The sequence below is a fragment of the Podarcis raffonei genome, chromosome 10, assembly GCF_027172205.1.
Source record: "Podarcis raffonei isolate rPodRaf1 chromosome 10, rPodRaf1.pri, whole genome shotgun sequence".
Classification (NCBI taxonomy): Eukaryota; Metazoa; Chordata; class Lepidosauria; order Squamata; family Lacertidae; genus Podarcis; species Podarcis raffonei.
Window position 1 is genome coordinate 76,599,504 of NC_070611.1, and position 22,799 is coordinate 76,622,302.

Consider the following 22,799-nt stretch of genomic DNA (forward strand, 5'->3'; position numbering starts at 1 on the left):
ACAGGTGTACATTATCCTCATCCTCAGCGGAAAAGACAATAAAGATGGAAGCCTGAGAGAGAGGAAAAGGTTTCTGGCTGCTTCCTGGGTGGGATTGCGGAAACCAAGTGCCGCTTCCGAGAAGGCCTCCCCCCTCCCCTCTTCCTCTCAGGATTTCCTCTCCTCTCCAGGGGACCAAGGAATGGACTGGGCAGAATGGCTGTGTCTATACAGGGCAGGGGCTTATGGGGTGGGAAGAGGATGGAGATTGCAGGATGGAAGGGTGGGGGGGAACAGGACCCCCACTTTCCAGGGATCCCTCTCTGGTCACCTTGAAGGAGGGGGTCGATTGCTTGGCGGGAGGGAGAAACCAAGGCGGCCCCTCCGGAGATTCATCGTGGGCGTCATGATGGAGATGTCTCCCCAAAGACTGGTCTTCCTATCTCCCCACCCACCCTGCCAATGCTGCGCTTCCCTGCCTAGGGGACGCCCCCTCCCTTCTCCGCCCACTTCCATGACCCCCTCTCTTTCTCCCGGAGTCTCCCCTGCACCCAGAGGCTTCCTTGGCACCACTCACCCCACGTCCTGCGCCCCCATCTCTCCATCCTAGGGCCCCCCCAAGAACAGGAGCAAGGGAGGGACAGGGGGGTCTCTATCCAGGCGTCTCTCGCGCCCCTTAAGCTTTTCATGGGACGCGCGGAGCCAGGGGAAACCGGGCGAGGGGTCCGCCCTGCGAGGAAAGCCCCCTTCGCAGCACGCGTGCCGGGATCCAGGCCCCACGGAAGGCGCTTGGGGGAGCTGGAGGGGTCTTTGGTTCCTCGTCTTCTCCTCTCCCCACCCTAGGCCCCCTTCCTCTCTCCTGGAGTCTCCTCTGCACCCAGAGCCCCGCTTGACTCACCCCTCGCCGTGCGCCCCCCATCTCTCCGTCCCTATTGCCCCCCCAAGACGAGCCGGAGAGGGACAGGGGGGTCTCTATCCAGGCGCTTCCTGCACCCCTTAACCCTTTCCTGGCCCGCTTCTCCGCGCCCCAGGGAGTCCTCGTGGGTGCGCGCCCCATCTCCGCCTCTTCGCAGCACGCGTGCCGGGATCCAGGCCCCACGGAAGGCGCTTGGGGGAGCTGGAGGGGTCTCTGGGTCCTTTTCTCCCCTCCCCCCCCCCGCGACCCCTTTACCTCTTTGTCCTCGCTCCCGATTCTCCTTTCCTTTCCTGCAGCATCGAAAGCCGCCCCCCCTAGATCTACGGGGCAGAGCAGCAATCCGGATTGGAAGCTCCACGTCCTGGAGAAGAAGGCAGGGTGGGAGGGGGCTCACACCCCCCATTCCTGGGACAGAAGAGCCGGATTGGAGGAGGAGGAGGAAGGGGTGAGACGTTTGGGGGCGGGATCTGGGCTTGTGGGGGCGGGGTGAGAGGAGGATGTGCCGGGAGGGGAGGGAAAGTATTGAGGGGGGAGAGGAAGGTTTCCCCCCTCCCCTCTTCCTTCTGGATCAGGAGAGCGGGGGAGGGGCTGATCCCGGAGATCCAAAGTGGGTCCCGTCCCGCCTACAAGGTTTGCATTGCAACATCCTCCCCTCTCCCACCCCGCGAGCTTAGATCCCTCCGTGTTTTAGGTCTTGGTGCTTTTCAAACCAGGAATGGAGGGGGGCAGCTAAACGACTCCCCCCAAATCCCAGCTCCCCACCCCAGCCTCTGACTAAGCCCAGGACAAGGACCGTGGACACAGGCCCCGTCCATGCACAACAGCCAAGAGGCTCAGAAAAGCAGCCGATACAATTGGAGCCAGAAGCGGATACCGTGAATCGGACTGTTTCCTCGACTATCCAATATAGAAAGCTGAAGAAACGTCAAATAATCGCCAAAATTCCGGTTTCCTTGCTTCCAATGTCTAATGACTCCTCTCCAATTAGGGGATCCAGGGCTCCCCCTGACTCCATAATCCCTTAGGAGGCAGGAGGCGATCAAGGGCAGCGCATTCCCCAGACAGAAATCCATCGGGATGGCGGGTTGAATCCTGATACTTTGAAGGGAGAAGGGCAGGAAAGCCTTTCAGCTGGGGGATGGGTAAATACTATTACGTTCTTTGGGGAAGAGGGCAGTTAAAAGGTTTGGGAAATTGGGGTTATTGACCGGGTGGGTGACAGGTGTTAACGGAGAAATCTGTGGATGTTGCGGACATGTTGCTACGCTTTGGGGGTTATGGCTGCCTTGTGTCCAGTCTCCCCCCTTTTGATAGTCCTTCCCTCATGGTGTAAAATAAAAGTGGAACGGTGCAGATCCAATGTACGGCTGATTTTATATGAATTTATAACAGAAGCATTGCGTATGTCGTGTGTGTGTGTGTGTGTGTCGTGTTTGTACAAACTGAACGATGGGGGGGGGGTTCCTGCCACACATGAATCCCAATCCCAAAGAAGGGCAGTGCCAAAGAATGCTCCAACTACCACACAATTGCACTCATTTCACACGCTAGCAAGGTTATGCTTAAAATGCTACAAGGCAGGCTTAAGCAGTATGTGGACCGAGAACTCCCAGAAGTGCAAGCTGGATTTCGAAGGGGCAGAGGAACCAGAGACCAAATTGCAAACATGCGCTGGATTATGGAGAAAGCTAGAGAGTTCCAGAAAGACATCTACTTCTGCTTCATTGACTATGCAAAAGCCTTTGACTGTGTCGACCACAGCAAACTATGGCAAGTTCTTAAATAAATGGGAGTGCCTGATCACCTCATCTGTCTCCTAAGAAATCTCTATGTGGGACAAGAAGCTACAGTTAGAATTGGATATGGAACAACTGATTGGTTCAAAATTGGAAAAGGCAAGGCTGTATATTCTCTCCCTGCTTATTTAAGGTTGATGCAGAATTCATCATGCGAAAGGCTGGACTGGATGAATCCTGTAATAAAAAAATTAAGGTCTTATATAAATAATAAATGTTCATAAATGTACCAATCAAGCACATACATAGATATGTGGACCACATGTCTGGAGCAGCACAGCAAGACCGCCCTGAAACCATTTTGACTCCCAAACTGACCAAATGTTTTCTCTGCAAGGAGGGAGGGGGTGAAGGAACCTTCCCATTGTCTCAGGAATTGGGTAATCACCATCTCAAAGGAATGGCCAGACTACCAGGAAAGGGAATCAGATATGGCAATATCAGATAACCTGGCAGACAGGAAAAATGACAACATTCCAATTTCTGTTGTAGACCACCTTTTTTGTGATGTAGGTATGATGTTTGGGGGGGGGTCTTGGGTTACACCCTTCTGTGATGTATGGAGGGGTGGTCTGGAGCTCCAGGGCAGGGAATTTAAAATGTCTATATAAGGGCTGGCACGCCTTGGTTCGGGGTCCTCCTCAGGGGAGCACCCTGTTGCAACAGATCAATAGAGATCAGGCTTACTAGCTGCTTTGCTTCTCGGTATTCTCTGGTTAGTGTCTGTTGTTTTCTCTTACCGATGGAGAACCTACAAGGGACTCTATAAAGGGCTCTTGTGTCCCCCATAAGGGAAGAAGGGCAGCTTTTGTTTACAACAGATGGCACCCCAGATGGGACCTTTGGTTGCCCGATTCTGGGGGCAAGGAAGGACTGGTGATCCAGCGCGCAGCAGGCCATTTGCCAGGAGGAGCCACCAGTCCTCTAGTGACCCCAGGGTCTGGAAAGAACTGGAGTTCCAGCGGGGCTAACCAGAGGAAGCAACCCTTGATCAGGCCGGCCACAAATTGATTCATTTTTTTGAAATAATCTTTATTGATTTAAATTACACACACATATAAAGAATTTACAATCTCATACTGCAAAAAAAAGAAAATTAAAGAAAAAACAATGAAGAAAAAAGGAAAGAAGAAAATACAGAAAAAGAAAGAAAAAGCAGATTTACGTGCATAAAAAAACTTAATCTTCCTAATTAAATAAAAAAGACTTCTGACAAAAGGAATCTTCCAATCATTCTCATTGTACTGTGTATACTGCCGTTGTTGTTTTTTCACACAGTTTCATATTCTTTAATATTGTTCCCGTCTACTCCACAAACAGTATTTGTTGTGTTTACAAGTATAACTCAAGTTCTGCTAATATGGTGTGGTTGGTACAATATGATCTTATATAATCCTTAAATATTCTCCCTTCTCCAAGTATTTTCTGGTTCAGTACTCCTCTGACTCTTCCCATGTTTTGCTAGTTGTAAATATTCTGACATGAGTATATGGCTTCTCTTGGTGATGTCCACAAGGGTATTTTTGGCTCAAGTAGTCCTTTATATTTATTCCAGATTTTATATCACGATGTTCTTATCACATGGCTCAAAAATCCCCTGTGGACCTTCACTTTTCCATATATTAAAGAAGCGTGCCATCCAGACCGATTCTCGTGGCCTTCCAAGTCTAATAGGTCCGTATCTTTTAGAGTAATCCAGTCTTTTATCCAAACCAATCCTGCCGCCGCATGGTAGAATTCCAAATCTGGCAATGCAAAACCTCCTCTCTCCTTTTGATCTGTTAATAACTGGTGTTTAATTCTTGGTTTCTTTCCACTCCATATAAATCTAGATATTTCCCTTTTCCACTCCTTAAAACAATTCATTCCTCCTAAAATGGGCCTTGTTTGGAATAAGAAAATCATTTTGGGGAGGATATTCATTTTCACAACCGAGACTCTTCCCCAGAGTGAGAGATGGAGTTTGGTCCAGGTTTCCATATATTTTTAAAAAATTTCTTTCCATACTTTACTAGAATTATCCTCATATACACTTAAACTTTTATTTGAAATCCAGATCCCTAGGTATTTAACCTTATTTTTAATTTTCAGGCCTGTTTTTTCTTGAAGTTCTTTTTTCCCTTCCATTGTGAGGCTTTTTGTCAGTAATTTAGTTTTTTGGTAGTTTATTTTCAGCCCCAAGCCGGCCATAAATTAATCTAGCAAAAGACCCTGGGGTGGCCAGGAGCAGCGCATGCGGACGTGAGTCTAGGAATGGAGAAGATTGTGGGCGGGATTCTCTGAAACACCCAGCAACCCAGATTCTCATCCTTGGCTGTCTCTTTTGCTTACGGTCTTCACTCCCAGCCTTCCTGGCAAGAGGTAGCTAGGAGGGGGAGGGGAGAACGGGAGACTTGGGGTTCTGCAATTAGAGAGGCAATGAACTGCAAGAGGAGAACGCCAATCAAAGCTCTCATTCCCTGTCGGGGAACCTGAGATCTGAAACTTTTCCTTTTTCCCAAGGAAGACGCCCCAAGGCTGGTCCAAGTGGCCAGTTTGGATAGCAAGGGACTTGGGCTTGGTTTCCAATTTCTCTTTTTCTCGTAAATGCTGCACCGGCAGCACCAAGATCCGGAAGGAAGTGACTGGTGCGCGTCAGAGCGCAAGGGCGTTTACAGTTCCTTTCCGTTCTCTCTGGATCAGCCGGATTTGGCACTGGGCTGCCAGCCATCCAATGGAAAGGGACTCTTTTCCATAGCATGTAAGAGGCAGAAAAGGTTGCTGGGACCCCATGGTAAATAAAGGCAGGGAGGAGGACTTTGTAGAGTCCTTCGTAGAGAAGACAAATGACTATCAGGACAATAAAGACCTGGGGAAAGGCTGGCGGGTTTTGGTTTTGGTTATGGCTTTGGTTGAAAAATGGGATCCCCACATTCTAAGAGTTCTAACTGCCAGACTCAAAGGCATATGCTGGTCGCAGCAGGAGGGGGGGGTCTCCCTGGAAGCTTCAGCAGCCGGCCTCCTCTGGGTCTCCTGGCCCCCTCCTCTCCTCCCTCCAAGCCTGAACTCCTCTCTGCCCCAGACTCCTCCCACTCACCAAACCCTGTTTCCTCCTCAGCTTACAACATCTCCCCTTCCGGTCTGCTCCCCTTTCTCCCTCTTTCGGCTCATCCCACCACCAGTCCCCAGGATCTGAGCCTTCTTCCCTTGTGGGTCCCCCAGCTGGTGCCTCCCCCCCCCCTCACCAGCCAGTCCATGGCAACAACAGCAGCCACAGCACTGTGGTCCTCTGGTAGGAAAACTCCCGAGTAGCATGATTGAAGCAAAAATTCTGGGACTATGGAAAAATACTCTTTCCCAAACCCTAGAATAAGCAGGAGCTCTGGGGTTGCCCCATGGGGTTCATGAGTGAAGATGCCCCCCCAGGAGATTTCCCTGGTACCTACAGCCCTCTTTCCCCCTCTTGAAATTAGGCTTGGGGGAAAATCTCCCATTCAATTTCAGTATTTCAAGTTTTCTTCAGAACGCGCAGGACAGGAGGCAGCGATGAAGTTCTGGTGAAGAAGCAGTGCTTGGAGATCATGCGGTGGGGGGGGGGGTGACAGAGTTTGGTGCAAAAACCAAAGGTGCTTTCATCTAAAATTATACTCACCATTGTGAGAGGTTGCCTTCATTATTTCATTATTATACAGTTTTACATATAAACACCAGAACTTCACATATACCTCATGCTTTTAGGAATGATTTCCGGCTGAGTTTATTGATCAGAGTGGACTCTGAGAGGAAGGTGTCCCACACTCCATACATCTAAATGGGTTCTCCCATGTGAGAGTCCCTGGATGTTCCTTAAATAAAGGTAAAGGGACCCCTTGTTACGAAAAAGGAGCAATGCAGAAGCGAGCTCCAGGTGCCTGGAATGGTAAACAGGAAACTGATGTTATTGGAATGTACCGTGGGAACAAGAGACAGTGTACTGAGCACCGGATGTTAGCTCAGAGTGGCACATGACCCTGTACTGGAAGTACATGGGTGGAGTTATTCTCTCTCTGCAGTTGTGAATCAGAGGGTACAGACGTGTTTTCTCTGTACTGCTGAAAGACAGGAATAAAGACACGTAAATATATTTCTGTCTGTCTCATTCCCCCCCTGGATATGGGAGGGGGAGGAATGGTGTGTTCTTTTCACGTTGAAAAGGATCGCCGAAGAGACCTCGCCTTGATCCTGCTGGAGAATGCAGCCAGGGAGGTCAACAAGGATTCAAGCCGGGCACCTGGAGGGTGGCCAATTTTCTTCTGGACTTCGCTGGCTCTGCTGGCTTGAACCGACATCTGGTAGCATTGCCGATGGCTAAAGATCCATGAGAATCAGCATGAGTGGTGAGAGGTCGATGAATCGTTGCCATCCTCTGCACCTAAGGAGATAAAGAAAGCGTCTGCCTGCAGCCAGAAGCTGAACAGAACAGACAGCTGGATACCGAAAGGCAACGGAGCCAAAGAGGTATGCTGCATTTCGGGCTAATGAGAGTGAACAGAAAGGTTTAATTCTCTGTTCACGAGAGAGCTGCGTTTAAGAAAAACAGCTCTGAAAGCAAGCTTGCATTCCACGAATTCCTGTGGTAGATAAGGATTCCCGTCCTGAGCAGGTTGCTAGGCAACGACCGCCAGTACTTGTAAAGTTACTGAATGGCTCAAAAAGAGCCTGGGAAGTGGAATTGTTTTGATATCTGCGCAGCATGTGCAAGGATTTTGAAAACAGCCCAAAGGTTTGCCTGCCAGTGAAGCAGTAAACAGCCCAGAAGAGAACTTTTGGCTTTTACTGGCTTGAAAGTGAAAGCAAGCTTGAGAGAGAAAGCACAGACTTGAGTTCAGCATGGATTCCAAGAAGGGGGGAGGGTTACCCTATCCACCTCCCCTGACTAATGACAATTATTCATCTTGGTCTATAAAGATGAAGGCCCTGCTGCAGAATCAGAGGATCTTTGACGTGATTGAGAACCCCATCCCTGCAGCTCCAACACGAGGTTGGGAGTCACAGAATCTGAAAGCCAGAACGGCTATAATTCTGTGTGTGTCAGATGACCAATTGGTGCATATTCAGGGTTTGGAATATGCACGGGAAATTTGGGAAATGCTGCGTAGAACACATCAGAGGGATGCTGGTTCTTCAGCGTTGCTGTATTTTGAGAAGCTGACCAATCTGAGGCTTGCGCCTGATGGAGATGTTCAAGCGCACCTGACGGAGATGAAATATCTGCGCCAGCAGATGGTGGAACGCAATTTCCGTCTGCAGGAGGAAGTGTTTTGCTTCATGATGATCAACAGCCTAAATTGGACTTACAAAACCGTTGCCAGTCAGCTTGGTTCCCTCCCGGCTCAAGATTTGACCGCGGAAAGGGTGTCTGCCGTCGTTTTGAATGAACATGACAGACTTGCTGCACTGGAAGAAAAGGACAGGGGGAGGGAGGAACGGAGTTCTAATTCCCCCGCAGATGAAGCTACTGGAGAGAAAGCTCTAGCTTTGAACGCTGTCCGATGTTACAATTGTGGACAGGCTGGGCATCTTCAGCGGAACTGTAAGAAGCCACGCCAGCCAAAAGGAGCTAAGGGCCGCTCAGCAAAGCCAGAGGTGTCAGGAAAAGGTCATACCAAGACTTCGGTGAAACCTGCAAAGGCTTTGATGGCGAAAGGAACCACGCCAGATGTTGGGAACTCATTTGTTGTTGACACTGGAGCGACCGTCCATATGTCCCCACACAGAGAACTCTTTTCAACGTTTAAGAAGCAAAGCTTCGCTGTGAAACAGGCCAACGGTCAGGAGCTGGAAGCGACCGGCGTAGGGACTGTCTATCTTAAGAGTCTGAACTTGACTGTAAGCAATGTTTACTTGGTTCCTGAACTGAAGTTCAATCTGCTGAGTGTTTCGCAGATTGCAAAGAAAGGACTGAGACTGTCCTACGATGCTGAGAGCTGCAAGATCTACAAAGATGGAGAGTTATTTCTTTCGGCCAGAGAGAAAGATGGACTATATTTGTTGACTTTTGACAAAAGTGATTACATGGAATGTAATTCATCTGTGTCTAACCTAGTTTCTCTTGCAGGTGTGAGCAAGAAGAAGACCGGGGTCAACTGAGCATTTCAGCGGGTGTATGCTGATGTGATTGGTCCTCTAGAACCATCTAGAGGCAATGCAAGATATTATCTTGTGTGTGTGGATCATTTCTCAAACTATGTCTGGATTTATGTGTTGAGAAAGCCACAGGAAGCCTTGGAGAGGTTTCAGGAGTTTTGTGACAAGGTTAAGAATATGCATGATGCTAACATTGATTGTCTATTCACAGATGAGAAGCAGATTTTTCTTTTACAGGATTTCCAGAGTTTTCTGCAGAAGAAAGGAATAAGACACAAAGTTGCTGTTTCAGCGGAAGCGTGGAACAGGGGTGTCTGTGTACGGGTGAGCAGAGAATTGCAAAAGGGGATGAATGCGCAATTGCTTAGTTCACATCTGCCACATGAGTTCTGGGCCGAGTCTCTGATGTCGTATTGTTATACGAAAGTGAGAAAGGTTTCAAAAGAGTTGGGAAGTTCTCCTTTTGAGAAACTGTTCCACAGAAAACCTTCTGTTGCCCATTTCAAGGTTTTTGGGTCTCATGTGAGGACAGAAGCTCCAGGTGGAGTAAAGAATGCCAGAGGCATATTTGTGGGTTATGAAAAGGGTCTCTACAGAGTAATTTTGTCTGAATCTGGTCAGGTGATTCTCACAAAATTTCTAGAGAGTGCTCCTGAACAGGAGAGAGTGATAGTACACACATTTCCCACTGAGGATGATTCAGATGATGATGATTTTACTGATTACAGTGGTACTGAGAGTGATGACACTGATAGCTCGGAGAGCTCAGTTGTCACAGACATTGAGAGGAAGTCTCACACAATGGATAGGCCTTCACAGGCGAAGGATGAACCACTGTTTACCATTGGAACTGGTTCTCCAAAGAGTCCTGAAACTGGACCAGTGAGCAGAGAGGATCAGCACCTCATACGTAAGTCTGAGAGAGTTACAAAGGGTCAACCACCCAAGAGGTACTCAGAAGAGTTTGCTAACTTAGCTGTTGCATGTGTTGCTGTTGTAAACAACCGAGGACAGGTTGGAGCTGTGTCTAAGTCAGAGACAAAGACACAACAGAGAGTAGCTAGCCAAGGTAGTGCAGATGCACTCATTCCTTGGAAACCAGACAACCAGAGAGGTACACTGGGAAAACCAGTGGCGGGGAGTTCCAAGAGTGGAACTGAAACAACAGGGGAGTGTTATGTGTATAACAACTGTTTGTTTTCTTCTCTGGATCACGCTTTGCTTGCCGCAACACGCATTGATTCTTTTGGGGGAGGATGTTACGAAAAAGGAGCAATGCAGAAGCGAGCTCCAGGTGGCTGGAATGGTAAACAGGAAACTGATGTTATTGGAATGTACCGTGGGAACAAGAGACAGTGTACTGAGCACCGGATGTTAGCTCAGAGTGGCACATGACCCTGTACTGGAAGTACATGGGTGGAGTTATTCTCTCTCTGCAGTTGTGAATCAGAGGGTACAGACGTGTTTTCTCTGTACTGCTGAAAGACAGGAATAAAGACATGTAAATATATTTCTGTCTGTCTCATTCCCCCCCCCCTGGATATGGGAGGGGGAGGAATGGTGTGTTCTTTTCACGTTGAAAAGGATCGCCGAAGAGACCTCGCCTTGATCCTGCTGGAGAATGCAGCCAGGGAGGTCAACAAGGATTCAAGCCGGGCACCTGGAGGGTGGCCAATTTTCCTCTGGACTTCGCTGGCTCTGCTGGCTTGAACCGACACCCCTGACCATTAGGTCCAGTCAAGGACAACTCTGTCGTTGCGGTGCTCATCTCGCTTTACTGGCCAAGGAAGCCAGCGTACAGGTTCTGGGTCATGTGGCCAGCATGACTAAGCCGCTTCTGGCGAACCAGAGCAGCGCACGGAAATGCCGTTTACCTTCCCGCCGGAGCAGTCCCTATTTATCTACTTGCACTTTGACATGCTTTCAAACTGCTAGGTCGGCAGGAACAGGGACCGAGCAACAGGAGCTCACCCTGTTATGGGGATTCGAACCGCCAACCTTCTGATGCAAGTCCTAGGCTCTGTGGTTTAACCCACAGCACCACCCGCGTCCCTGTTCCTTAAATACTCCATTATAAAGAAAGCACTTTTTGCAGTCTTTTCATTTAAACTGCTGCTCATCTCTGAGTTTGTTGATGGTCTGAAGGGTTTTCAACCCTTAAATTCTTCCTGTCCATGAGTCTGTTGATTTTGAACTTCCACTAAGAGTGAACTTCTATCTACTTTCCTGATATTTACCGTATATGGTTTCTCTTTTGTGTGAGTTTGTTGACATAAATCAAGGGTTCCACTCTGACTGAAGCTCCTTCTACAGTCCATACATTTAAACAGTTTCTCCCGTGTGTGTCCGTTGATGGTTCCTAAGGTCTCCACTCTGACTGAAGCTCTTTCCACACTTGATACATTTAAATGGTTTCTCCCCTGTGTGAGTCCGTTGATGTGTTCTAAGGCTTCCACTAAAACTAAAGCTCTTTCCACACTCAATACATTGAAATGGTTTCTCCCCTGTGTGAGTCCGTTGATGATTTCTAAGGCTTCCACTATCACTAAAGCTCTTTCCACACTCAATACATTGAAATGGTTTCTCCCCTGTGTGAGTCCGTTGATGATTTCTAAGGCTTCCACTATCACTAAAGCTCTTTCCACACTCAATACATTTATTTAGTTTCTCCCCTGTGTGAATCCGTTGATGTGTTATAAGGCTTCCACTAAAACTAAAGCTCTTTCCACACTCAATACATTTATATGGTTTCTCCCCTGTGTGAGTCCGTTGATGGTTCCTAAGTGTCAGGGAACTGACATCAAAGATCAACAGAGAGGGAAGTCGCTCCGAGGATGCAGGAGAGGGAACCAGCAAGGAGAGAGGGAGAGCTTCCGCTGGGGAAGGAAACCAAGGTGACACCAGGAAGAAAGGGGAGGCTGAGAGTACTTCGGAGGGAGGGCTCCGAGACTCTTCCAGTGAGATCAGTGGGGAGAGCGCAGGACCTCCGCTTGGCACGCCTACTCTGCGCAGAAGGCTTCCGCGCAGAGAAGCTAGGCGGAGATTGGGGGGTCAAGGAATTTTTATGTTGGAAGAAGTTCAGGAAACGCCCACTGACGGATACTGGCAGTGATTAAGACAGTCGTGTTTGCAAGGCGCTGTCAAACCAGGGAAAGTTTGAGCTATATAACCTGCTTGGAGCAGTTTGGAGTTTTACGCATGAGCAACACCATTTCCCATTACACTAAGGCTTCCATTTTCACTAAAGCTCTTTCCACACTCCATGCATTTAAATGGTTTCTCCCCTGTGTGAGTCAGTTGATGGTTCCTAAGGCTTCCACTATCACTAAAGCTCTTTTCACACTCCATATACTGAAACGGTTTCTCCCCTGTGTGAGTCCGTTTGTGCAATTTAAGGTTTCCACTCTGACTGAAGTTCTTCCCACACTCCCTGCACTTAAAACATTTTCTCTCTGTGTGAGTCTGCTGGTGTGTTCTAAGTTTTGCATTGAAAGAGAAGCTCTTTCCGCATTACATACCTTCTTTCTTTTTTGTGTTTTTTGGGGTTCTTTCTTTTTTGTGTTCGTTGATGTGAACTATGTGTGCTCATTCAGTGAAGCATATTCCACATTTCACACATTTTAATGGCTATTCCTAATGAAACGAACGGTGCCCTGTCCCCTGCAATTCTGTCTTCTCCATCACCTTTTTCAGAGTGGACAGAAAGCAAATCCTGTTTGGGTTTTAAGAAAGAGAACACAGGGGGGAAAAGGACACATCAACCGCCATTAGCACATTCTCTTATTTCAACATCTCCTACATTCTCCCATGTCCTACCCATGTTCCCAATTTTTAGGAAATGAAAATGGTATGATGTCTAATGATAGTAATGCATCAGCAAACTTTCATAATCCTCAATCATCTTTAAGAACACAGCATGATCATGGAATACTGTTGTCCTGTGGGATTGCCTTTCAAATCAAGTGGTTGCCCCCATTTCCATCTCTAGATCTTCATGAATCACCTGCACAGTCCCACTGACCTCAGGAGGTCCATATGGACTATTTTGGGAGACCCAGGCCTTCATCTCTTCCAGGGACTGTGGTCTGGGTCAGTCAGAGAACTAGTGACAAGGCTTGGTGCTTGGGATCAGCTGAATGGGTGCTCAGGGAAGCTCCTGTTCTTGGAGATGGACCTCTGTCTACATGCCTCACATTGCATGGAGAGAGCAGGAGAAGCAGAAGGAAAGCAGATGGCACATGGGAATCCCAGGCGGAAACACCCACCCCAATGGTTCTTTATAATGATGATGTGCTGCCTGATCCTGTGCTTGTCTTCTGACAGAGGACTATCCTAATCTGGCACTGACAAAGCTGGATATTCAAGGAAAATAGATAAGTGTACTTAATGGAAACTTCATCCTTGAATAGGTAATATTGATTCATTAATGGCCTGAAGTTGAAGAAAAGACCACCATGTATCATGTGGCCACTTGAAAGCTTATAAATGTATTGTGGCTGAGGCTTTTGTGGGCTGCAGGACCAGGAAAGCTTCTGCCACCATGATCCTTCCAGTTGGGATTCAGGCCTCATCATGCAACAGAAACTGTCCTGGTTGTGCTGCTTGATGATCTCTGATGGGCTAGAGTCTGAGGGGAAAGCTGTTTCCTGGTTCTGCTGGATCTCTCAGCGGCTTTGAAGACCTTTGACCATTGTATCCTTCTGGACCCTCTAGGGGAGCTGGGGGCACAGCTGTGCAGTGGTTCCCCTCCTTCCTCCTGGGCCATGTCCAGAAAGTGGTGTTGGGGGATGAGTGTTCTGACCCCTGGGTGCTCACTTATGGGGAGCCTCAGGGCTCTGTCCTCTCCCCCATGCCTTTTAATATCTATATGAAGCCACTGGGAGAGATCATCAGGGGTTTGGGGTTGGGTGTTCACCAGTATGTGGGTGAAAACCAGCTCTTCTTCTCATTTAAATCGGAACCAGTGAAGGTGGTGAATGCCGTGTGTTGGTGCCTGGAGGTGGTTTGAGGATGGGTGGCGGCTGTGGTTGAATCCTGACAAGACAGAAGTACTGTCCCTGGAGGACAGTCAGATGTGGAGGATTCCCTGGTCCTGAATGGGGTAACTGTGGCCCTAAAGCAGGCACCCTCAACCTGCGGCCCTCCAGATGTTTTGGCCTACAACTCCCATGATCCCTTGCTAACAGGACCAGTGATCAGGGATGATGGGAATTGTAGTCCAAAACATCTGGAGGGCCGAAGGTTGGGGATGCCTGCCCTAAAGGACCAGGTGCACAGACAGCTGTCCATGGAGGCAAAGGTCAGTTCTGTCTGCCAGCTCCATCTGGTACACCAGATGAGACCCACCCTGCCCTCGGACTGTTTCACCAGAGTGGTGCATGCTCTGGTTATCTCCAGTTTGGACTACTGCAATGTGCTCTACGTAGGGCTACCTTTGAAGGTGACTCAGAAACTGCAACTAATCCAGAATGGGGCAGCTAGACTAATAACTCGGAGCAGCCGCCGAGACCACATATCACTGGTCCTAAAGGATCTTCCCTGGCTCCTAGGGCATTTCCAGTCATAATTCACACTGTTGGTGCTGACCTTTAAAGTGACATAGTTGCATTTTTCAGGCATAGAATAGTATTGATCTAATGTAGACAGATCATTCCTGGTTTATTGCTTCAAGAAGGTTCTACTCTGTGTGATTCAAAGCTGGAGTTTTCTCTACCTGGAACATTTTAGCTGATAAGGGAGTTTCCTTTCTGCTGAGAGCAGGTGGTGGGATCAGTTGTTATGAGACTATGCTGAACCTTCCTTGATTTTGGTTTAAACTGGAGTGAGCCAGGCTTGTTATCCCATCCCAATGTTACTCTGACACTGAATTGTTTATAAATTGCAGTATTGAAAGGCGCCTGGTCCCACTTCCTATTCTGCTATTTCAATACTCTGCTTGTGTGCGTCTTACTTGAGTGCTAGATTCAGGCAGCTAGCCGTATTGGTCTGACGCAGTCAAAATTAATAAAAAAAGAATTTCAGAAATAGACTTGAAAGAGAAGTTGCTGAATTACAACTTATTAATAAACTGAAAACTCTGGAGAGACCTGGTCTTAATAGAGATATTGGATTCTTGTCTCATTACACATACTAAAGCTAGTTAGTATGCATACTATCCAATGCTTTTTCCTGTAGGACTAATTGCAGTCATTAACAGTCGTCAACAGCTTTACCATACCCATCTCCTACTACCCTTTTGAGAAAACCCCCACCCCACCCTCCCACTATACATAAGGGTCTGGTGACTTCTCTTTCAGTGTATCTGAAGAAGTTTGCATGCACACCAAAGGTTATACCCAGGACAATCTTAGTTGGTCTCTAAGGAGCTACTGGACAATTCTTTTTATTTACTTGAGTGCTGCTTTGGTATGCCAAGTTAGGTTTTTATTTAAGTTAGGTCTTTGCTATGTTTTGGATCCTGTTATGCTTGTTTGCATTCAGTAATGAATTTATTTGCTGAATAAAATTTTTGCTGCCTCTGAGGGTTTTTTACTACTCAAAAATTTTACGTCAAACTTGCTCTTGAGGTCATTATGGAGGAGCAAGATCTGTAACCTAAAGCCCTCAACAGCCTCTGCCCTGAAGGACCGTCTCCACCCCCATGGTTTAGTCTGGACACTGAGGTCCTCTTCTGAGGGTCTTCTGCTGGTTCCTTCCCGGCGAGAAGCGAGGGTACATGGAATTAGGCAGAGGGTAAGGAAATGGGCAACATTCTGACATTTAGAAGACAGCTGAAGGCAGCCCTGTATCAGGAGGATTTTAATGTTTAATGTTTCCTCTCCTCTCCAGGGGAACAATGGTTGGACTGGGCAGAAGCGCTGCGTCTGCACAGGGCAGGGGCTTATGGGGCAGTAAGAGGATGGAGTTTGCAGGAAGGAATGGGAGGGGGGACACGACCCCCCACTTTCCAGTGATCCCTCTGGTTGCCTTGAAGGGGTGGCCGATAATTGGGTGGGAGGGAGAAGTCAAGACAATCCCCACCGGCGCCAAGATGGAGACGTGTCCCCAAAGACTGGTCTACCTAGCTCTCCCCCCCCCGGATTGCTGCCCTTCCCTGCCCCAGGGATGTTCCCCCTCCCCACTTCCTCGATTCCCTCCCTCTGTCCCAGAGTCTCCCCTGCACCCAGAGGCCCCGCACCCCTTGGCGCGGCTCACCGCTCGCCCTGCGCCTCCATCTCTCCGTCCAGAAGGGCCCCCCAAGACGAGCAGGGGAGGGACGGGGGTTCTCTATCCAGGCGTCCCTCACTCCCATTAACCCTTTCATGGCCCACCTCTCTCCGCGCGGAACCCACAGCGCCCCAGGGATGCCTGCGCGGGGGAAATGGGGCGAGGGCGCTTCGCTGGGATCCCCTGAATGGGTGGTGCATGCCCCCCCCCCCGCCAAGGCACCCAAGGGGCCAAGGAAAGCCCCCTTCGCAGCACGCGCGCAGGGATCCAGGCCCCACGGAAGGCGCTTGGGGGAGCTGGAGGGGTCTCTGGATCCTTTTCTCCTCTCTCCTCCGCGACCCCTTTACCTCTTTGTCCTTGCTCCCGATTCTCCTTTCCTTTCCTGCAACATCCACGGAGGGGGGGGGGTCCTGCCGCCCCTCCTTCCCTTTCCAAAAGCGCGCGCCCCTAGAGCTATGGAGCAGAGCAGCAATCCGGCGTAGAAGCTCCACTTGCGGACGAAGCAAGCAGTTTGAGAGGGGGGGCTCTCTCCCCTCATTCCAGAAACAGAAGCCGGATTGCGGGGAGGAGGAGCAAAAGGAAAAGGTGCAGCATACCGGGGGGGGGGGTGTTTGAGGGTTTGGGGGCGGCGTGAAAGCAGGTTGTGACGGGAAGCGAGGGAAAGAATTGTTTTTCCCCTCCCCTCTTACTAGGAGAGCGCGGGAGGGGCTGATCCAGGCAATCCAGCTGCAAAGCGGCCCCCCCCTACAATGTTTACATTGCAAAATCCTTCCCTCCCCCCACCCACGCCATGATCTTAGATCCATTCCATGTTTTTGGTATTTGTGCACATTGAGCAGCGGGTTGGCTGTGTTATGGGGAAAATAGGGCTTGGGCTTTTGCACACACACACACCCCAACACAATTCTTCCCTTGTGTCTCCCTCAGAGGCGACACAATGAGGCCAAGAAGAAAGCAAGGCAGCTGTTGATCTGTTTGCGCGCAGAGCCCCCCCCCCATGCGAGGAGTGAAGCAGCCCAGAACTAAAGCGCGTTGCAATTTGCACACCCTCAGATAGTAGCCCCCCCCCGTCACAGAGAGAGCACCCCAAAAACATCCCCGGTTGCGCCACAAAGTGAGTTGTACATGGAAATCAGCTCAGACTCCATGTTTTGGCAACATGACAAGTCTGTCTGTCAACCGGGATGCCTGAGGATTCCTGCTCCCTGCCTTTTCCTGGCCAGCCTGAGAGATCACTGGAAAGGGCGGATTTCTTGACTCCAGAATCCATCATCGCAGACCCGTTTCATTCAGGCCTAGAGACCTGCTCTTTGGCCCAGTCTGCTTGGATCATGTGGATCATCAATGGGTCATATGGATCATCACTGGATCATCCATGATGTCATACCCATCTCACGGAGGGGGGGGGCTCAGGAAGAATCTCCTGCCGCGTGACTGGGGGAGTCTGGAGGCTGACGGGGGTCAGACAGGGCTGCTGTTTTGCTCTCCTTCCTATTTCAGCTCAGGTTTTCCTGGCAGAAGTTACATTTCATCAAGAAATGGGTGGATTCATTGAGGAAACGGGGCTACATTGCAAAGAGGCAAATGTGTATACTTTGTTACCACCCAGTGAGTTGAGTTGCAAAGGCCATTTGCAGAAAGGCTCCTATTGTATCACCTGCGGCTACATGTTTTGATCTTTTTGCGGAAATGTTTTCATCGGGCTGAGACCATTTAGGGCTTTCAAGGTCAGCACCAACACTTTGAATGGTGATCAGAAACGGATCTAGAGCCAGTGAGGATTTCTTAGGACCCGTGTTCAGGGGCCAGCTGTTCAGCTGCTGTCCAAAACTGAATGTATCCGTTGCCGGAAGTAATCCATAAGCCTCTCGTCCTCCGTCTTCTCGGGATGCCATTGCAGCGCGATGCTCCTGCTCTCGGGAGAGGGAGAGGCGTGAGTTGGGTGCGCTCGGCTTGCCAAGGGTTAAATGGAAACGAGCTAGATTCCTAGAGAGGAAAGTAAGACGGGGGGGCAGGGTCCTCCAGAGCGAAAGCCCAATCCCTCCCTTTCCTGCAAGAAGTCGAGGTTGTCCGCAGATGGAAACATTCAGACATGAAATATACCCTGGTCCCTAAAACCTCACTGGTGCAAGGAAGGAAGGAAGGAAGGAAGGAAGGAAGGAAGGAAGGAAGGAAGGAAGGAAGGAAGGAAGGCAGGCAGAGAAGAGAAAGCACTTCCTCTAGCAGGGCAGAATAAAACCTGTGGAACTCCCTCCCACAAGAGGCAGAGGCCACCAATAAAGGTGGTTTAAAAGAGGAGGAGGCCAATCTGTGGTGGAGGAGGAGGAGGACAGGGTGATGGGTGGCTCCTCTGCTCTGTCTCCCCTCTAGGAGGGAGCCCTCTGGCCTGATCCTGCAGGGCTCATTTTCTCCTCCAGTGCTTAGTGTTGGGATGCAGCCAAGGAATTGGGGGCAAATGGCAGCCCCCCAGCTGTGCTGGGCGATCTCCAGCCCTTGGATCAGCATGAAACTGCAACCTGAGCTTCAGAAGCTGGGCATGCACACTCAGCAGAGTAAAGGCACAAGAGAAGTGGCTGGAGAGGCATATGTGAGCAGATTTACAAGCAGTTTATTCAGCACACATCAGGACCAAGGAATCATCTCTGCTCTCCCTCATGTCCAAAGCAAGACAGCACCCCACCCGAGGCACCACTTTAGCTAATGAGGCCTCCTGCTGCTGCCACACCGCCGGAGCACGATTTCTGTTCTCATCCTGAAGCAAAGTTCTTAACCCGAAGTACTATTTCTGGGTTAGCAGAGTCTGTAACCTGAAGCGTCTGTAACGCAAGGTACCGCTGTACTCTCATAGAAAGGCGAGTCCTACTTTATTTGCTTTTGAGTGCACACAGATGCACCCGTCTTGCATGCTTGAGTAAAGCAACTCCAGGGCAGGAGGAGAGTAGGGGCCACGTGTAGAGCAAGTCCCACACTCAGGTCAAAAACACACAGAGAAGCAGCAGGACTTCTTCGGTAATAATTTACTGAGCTTTCAAAGCATACAGTTCTCACTGGGTCCCCAGTGAGGCACAAAACTTAGCTCCTGAGAGGAAATCCAGTTTCAGCCGTAAAAAAATAGAGCACACAGGATATCTAAGTCAGGCACACAAACCGGCAGAAGGGAGCAAGGGAGGAAAGAGGCTGGAAGGAGACAGGGCAATGGATGTGTGTCTTTCGCTTCCTGTCTTCTGGGAGGGAAGTCAGCAACTCGGCATATTCAGGGGCTTCACAAAGCAAAGCTTTCTGCCGGCTGCTTCCAGGCAAATGGGCATCCCAGAAACACACACTGTGATCTGTGGTGTGTTGCCATATCAGTTGTTTTTGAAAGGTTATCACGATGTGGTCTAGAAACCAGTTTGGAACAATATATCGCCCAGCTTTAATCCTCACTGACCACCAGCAATCCAGATAAACCCTCACCCCTTCTCTATTGAAAGGTACTTTACATCTTAGATTATAATCACATTGTTTGACATTGCCTTCAATATTTCATTACTATACTGTTTTACACATAAATACCAGAACTTCATATACAAAAAATGTGTTAAAGACTGATTTCCTGCCGAGTTCATTTCTGTGAAGAAAAGGGTGGACTCTGAGAGGAAGATGTCCCACACTCCAGACACCAAAATGGGATCTTCCATGTGAGAGTCCCTGGATGTTCCTTAAACACTCCATTGTAAATAAAGCACTTTTGCAATCTTTTCATTTAAACTGCTTCTCCTCTCTGAGTTTGTGGATGGTTTGAAGGGTTTCAATTCCTAATGTTCTTCCTGTCCGTGAGTCTGTTGATTTAGAATTTCCACTAGCACTCAACCTCTATCTACTTTCCTGATATTTATAAGGTTTGTGTTTTGTGTGAGTTTGTTGACATAAATCAAGGGTTCCACTCTGACGGAAGCTCCTTCCACAGTGCATACATTTAAACGGTTTCTGCCCTGTGTGTCTCCTGATGTCTTCTAAGGTGTCCATTCTGACTGAAGCTCATTCCGCACTCCATGCATTTAAATGGTTTCTCCCCTGTGTGAGTCCGTTGATGTCTTCTAAGGCTTCCATTATCACTAAAGCTCATTCCGCACTCTATACATTTAAATGGTTTCTCCCCTGTGTGAGTCCGTTGATGTGTTCTAAGGTTTCCATTAACACTAAAGCTCTTTCCGCACTCCAGGCATTTAAATGGTTTCTCCCCTGTGTGAGTCCGTTGATGTCTTCTAAGGTTTCCATTATCACTAAAGCTCATTCCGCACTCTATACATTTATATGGTTTCTCCCCTGTGTGAGTCCGTTGATGTGTTCTAAGGCTTCCATTATCACCGAAGCTCATTCCGCACTCTATACATTTATATGGTTTCTCCCCTGTGTGAATCCACTGGTGTAATTTAAGGTCTCCATTACGACTGAAGCACTTTCCGCACTCCAGGCATTTAAATGGTTTCTCCCCTGTGTGAGTCCGTTGATGTGTTCTAAGGTTTCCATTACCAGTAAAGGTCTTTCCGCACTCTATACATTTATATGGTTTCTCCCCTGTGTGAGTCCGTTGATGTTTTCTAAAGTTTCCATTATCACTAAAGCTCATTCCGCACTCTATACATTTATATGGTTTCTCCCCTGTGTGAGTCCGTTGATGTTTTCTAAGGCTTCCATTAACACTAAAGCTCTTTCCACACTCTATACATTTATATGGTTTCTCCCCTGTGTGAGTCCGTTGATGTTTTCTAAGGCTTCCATTCTGACTGAAGCTCATTCCGCACTCTATACATTTATATCGTTTCTCCCCTGTGTGAATCCGCTGGTGTAATTTAAGGTCTCCATTCTCACTGAAGCACATTCCGCACTCCAGGCATTTATATGGTTTCTCCCCTGTGTGAGTCCGTTGATGTGTTCTAAGGTTTCCACTATCAGTGAAACGTTTGCCACACTCCATACCTTTAAATGGTTTCTCCCCTGTTGGAGGTCATTGATGTGAACTATGTGTGCTCATTCAATGAACATAGTCCGCATTTCACACATTTTAATTTCTATTCCTAATGGGGGGGGGGAGGTGACCCATCCCCTGGAGTTCTGACTGCCTTCTCCATCTCCTTCTTCAGAGTGGGAGGAAAGGGAATCCTGTTTTGGTTTCAAGGAAGAGAACTAAGGGAAAGAGAACAAATCAAGTTCCATTAGCACCTTCTCCTATTTCAATGTCTCCTACATTCCCTCAACTCCTATCCATGTTCCCATTTTTTAGGAAGTGAAGTTGCAATGTCATCAAATGATAATAATTCATGAGCAACTATCAAAATCCTCAACCAATGTTCATAAAGCAGCTTGATTTTTTAAAGAATGATGTCCTGTCTGATCTCATGCCCATCTTCTGACGCAGGACTATCCTAAAATGACACAGAAAAGCAGGATATTCAAGGCCAAATGATAAACTGTACTTAGTGGAATATGTAGTACCTTGAAAATGTAGTATTGATTCACTAATGGACTGAGGTTGTGTTATTTCTGGGGACATGAATTTGTTCCTGTTCTGTCTTAAATATAATCATACAATGTCATGGGGTGTTAGGGGAGCGGTAGTTCCTTTGGTGGGGGAAATGTCATGCACCTTATGGGGTAATTTATCCACCATTGGTCCCCACCCTGCAGTCAGCTCTCACCTGTGGCTTCCAGAAGCTGTCAGCATGCAACAGAGGCCACAATCCCAGGAACGGCTTCAATCGGCCGGCTAAACCAGGTGAGGATAGCTGATGGGTCTCAAATCCTTGGTTTATTAGGGAATTCTGCTGCAGGTGAAGGCAGGCCCTGGTGGATGGAGAGGATGAGAACAACAGTGAATCCCACAGTCAAGAAAGCAGATTCTGCCCCTGCTGCAGAGGAAAGTGAAGGGCAGATGGGGCTCGTCAACCAGGGAAGGAAGCCCATCGAGAAGGAAAACTCTGGTCGTAATACTTTGCTGCCTCGTGAGTTATCTTCAGAAGAAGAAAAGGCTATGGAGGAAAACCTACACAAATCCAGAGTGGAGTCTCTAAGATAGTTACATGGTGTCCTGCACACCTCCTTCCAGCCACTCTTGCAGCCAAGCTGGTGCCTAACGTACTGCTCTGCTTTCCTTGGGACCATATAAGCAAGGCTGAGAAGGGTGTCTTGTTGTCTAGGCAGCCCAGGGCCCCCAAACACACTGCCCAGGCTTGTAGTGCTGCTAACACATCAGTTTCAGGGGGAGCGATGAACTCAGATCTGTGTATCAGAATCTCTCCAATGTGGAATATGTAAAACAGAAGCACTATTTACATCATACATCAATTAAAAAGTATTCAGAATATTTGTCTTTTGAAGAAAAGGCCACCAAGTATCCGACGGCCCCTTCAAAGCTAATGAAAGTCTTGTGCCTGGAGCTTTTGGGGGTGCAGGACCAGGAAAGCTTCTGCCACCATTATCCTTCCAATTGGGATTTAGGCCTCATCATGCAACAGAAACTGCCCTGGTTGTGCTCGTTGATAATCTCGGATGCGCTAGAGTCTGAGGGGAAAGCTATTTCCTGGTTCTGCTAGATCTCTCAGTGGCTTTGGAGACCTTTGGCCATGGTGTCCTTCTGGACCCTCGAGGAGAGCTGGGGAAATGGTTATGCAGTGCTTCCGCTCCTTCCTCCTGGGCCATGTCCAGAAATTGATGTTGGGGCATGGGTGTTCAGACCCCTGGGCTCTCACTTGTGGGGTGCCTCAGGGCTCCGTCCTCTCCCCCATGCTTTTTAATATCTATATGAAGCTGGTGGG

At 48.6% G+C, this 22,799-nt stretch overlaps 1 protein-coding gene and 1 pseudogene across 1 annotated transcript; both read right to left on the reverse strand.

Moving 5' to 3' along the window:
• LOC128421753 (zinc finger protein ZFP2-like) overlaps positions 1-22,799 on the reverse strand; it is a 461,814-nt pseudogene that overhangs the window by 112,609 nt on the left and 326,406 nt on the right.
• LOC128421754 (oocyte zinc finger protein XlCOF6-like) lies at positions 19,872-21,175 on the reverse strand. Its single transcript, XM_053404939.1, has one exon. It carries the CDS (start codon positions 20,960-20,962, stop codon positions 19,961-19,963), a length of 1,002 nt encoding a protein of 333 aa, XP_053260914.1. The 5' UTR covers positions 20,963-21,175; the 3' UTR covers positions 19,872-19,960.

Excerpts from the sequence above, each read along its gene's own strand:
- LOC128421754 (XM_053404939.1), bottom strand. The coding sequence starts at position 20,962 with ATGGAGTGTGGCAAACGTTTCACTGATAGTGGAAACCTTAGAACACAT.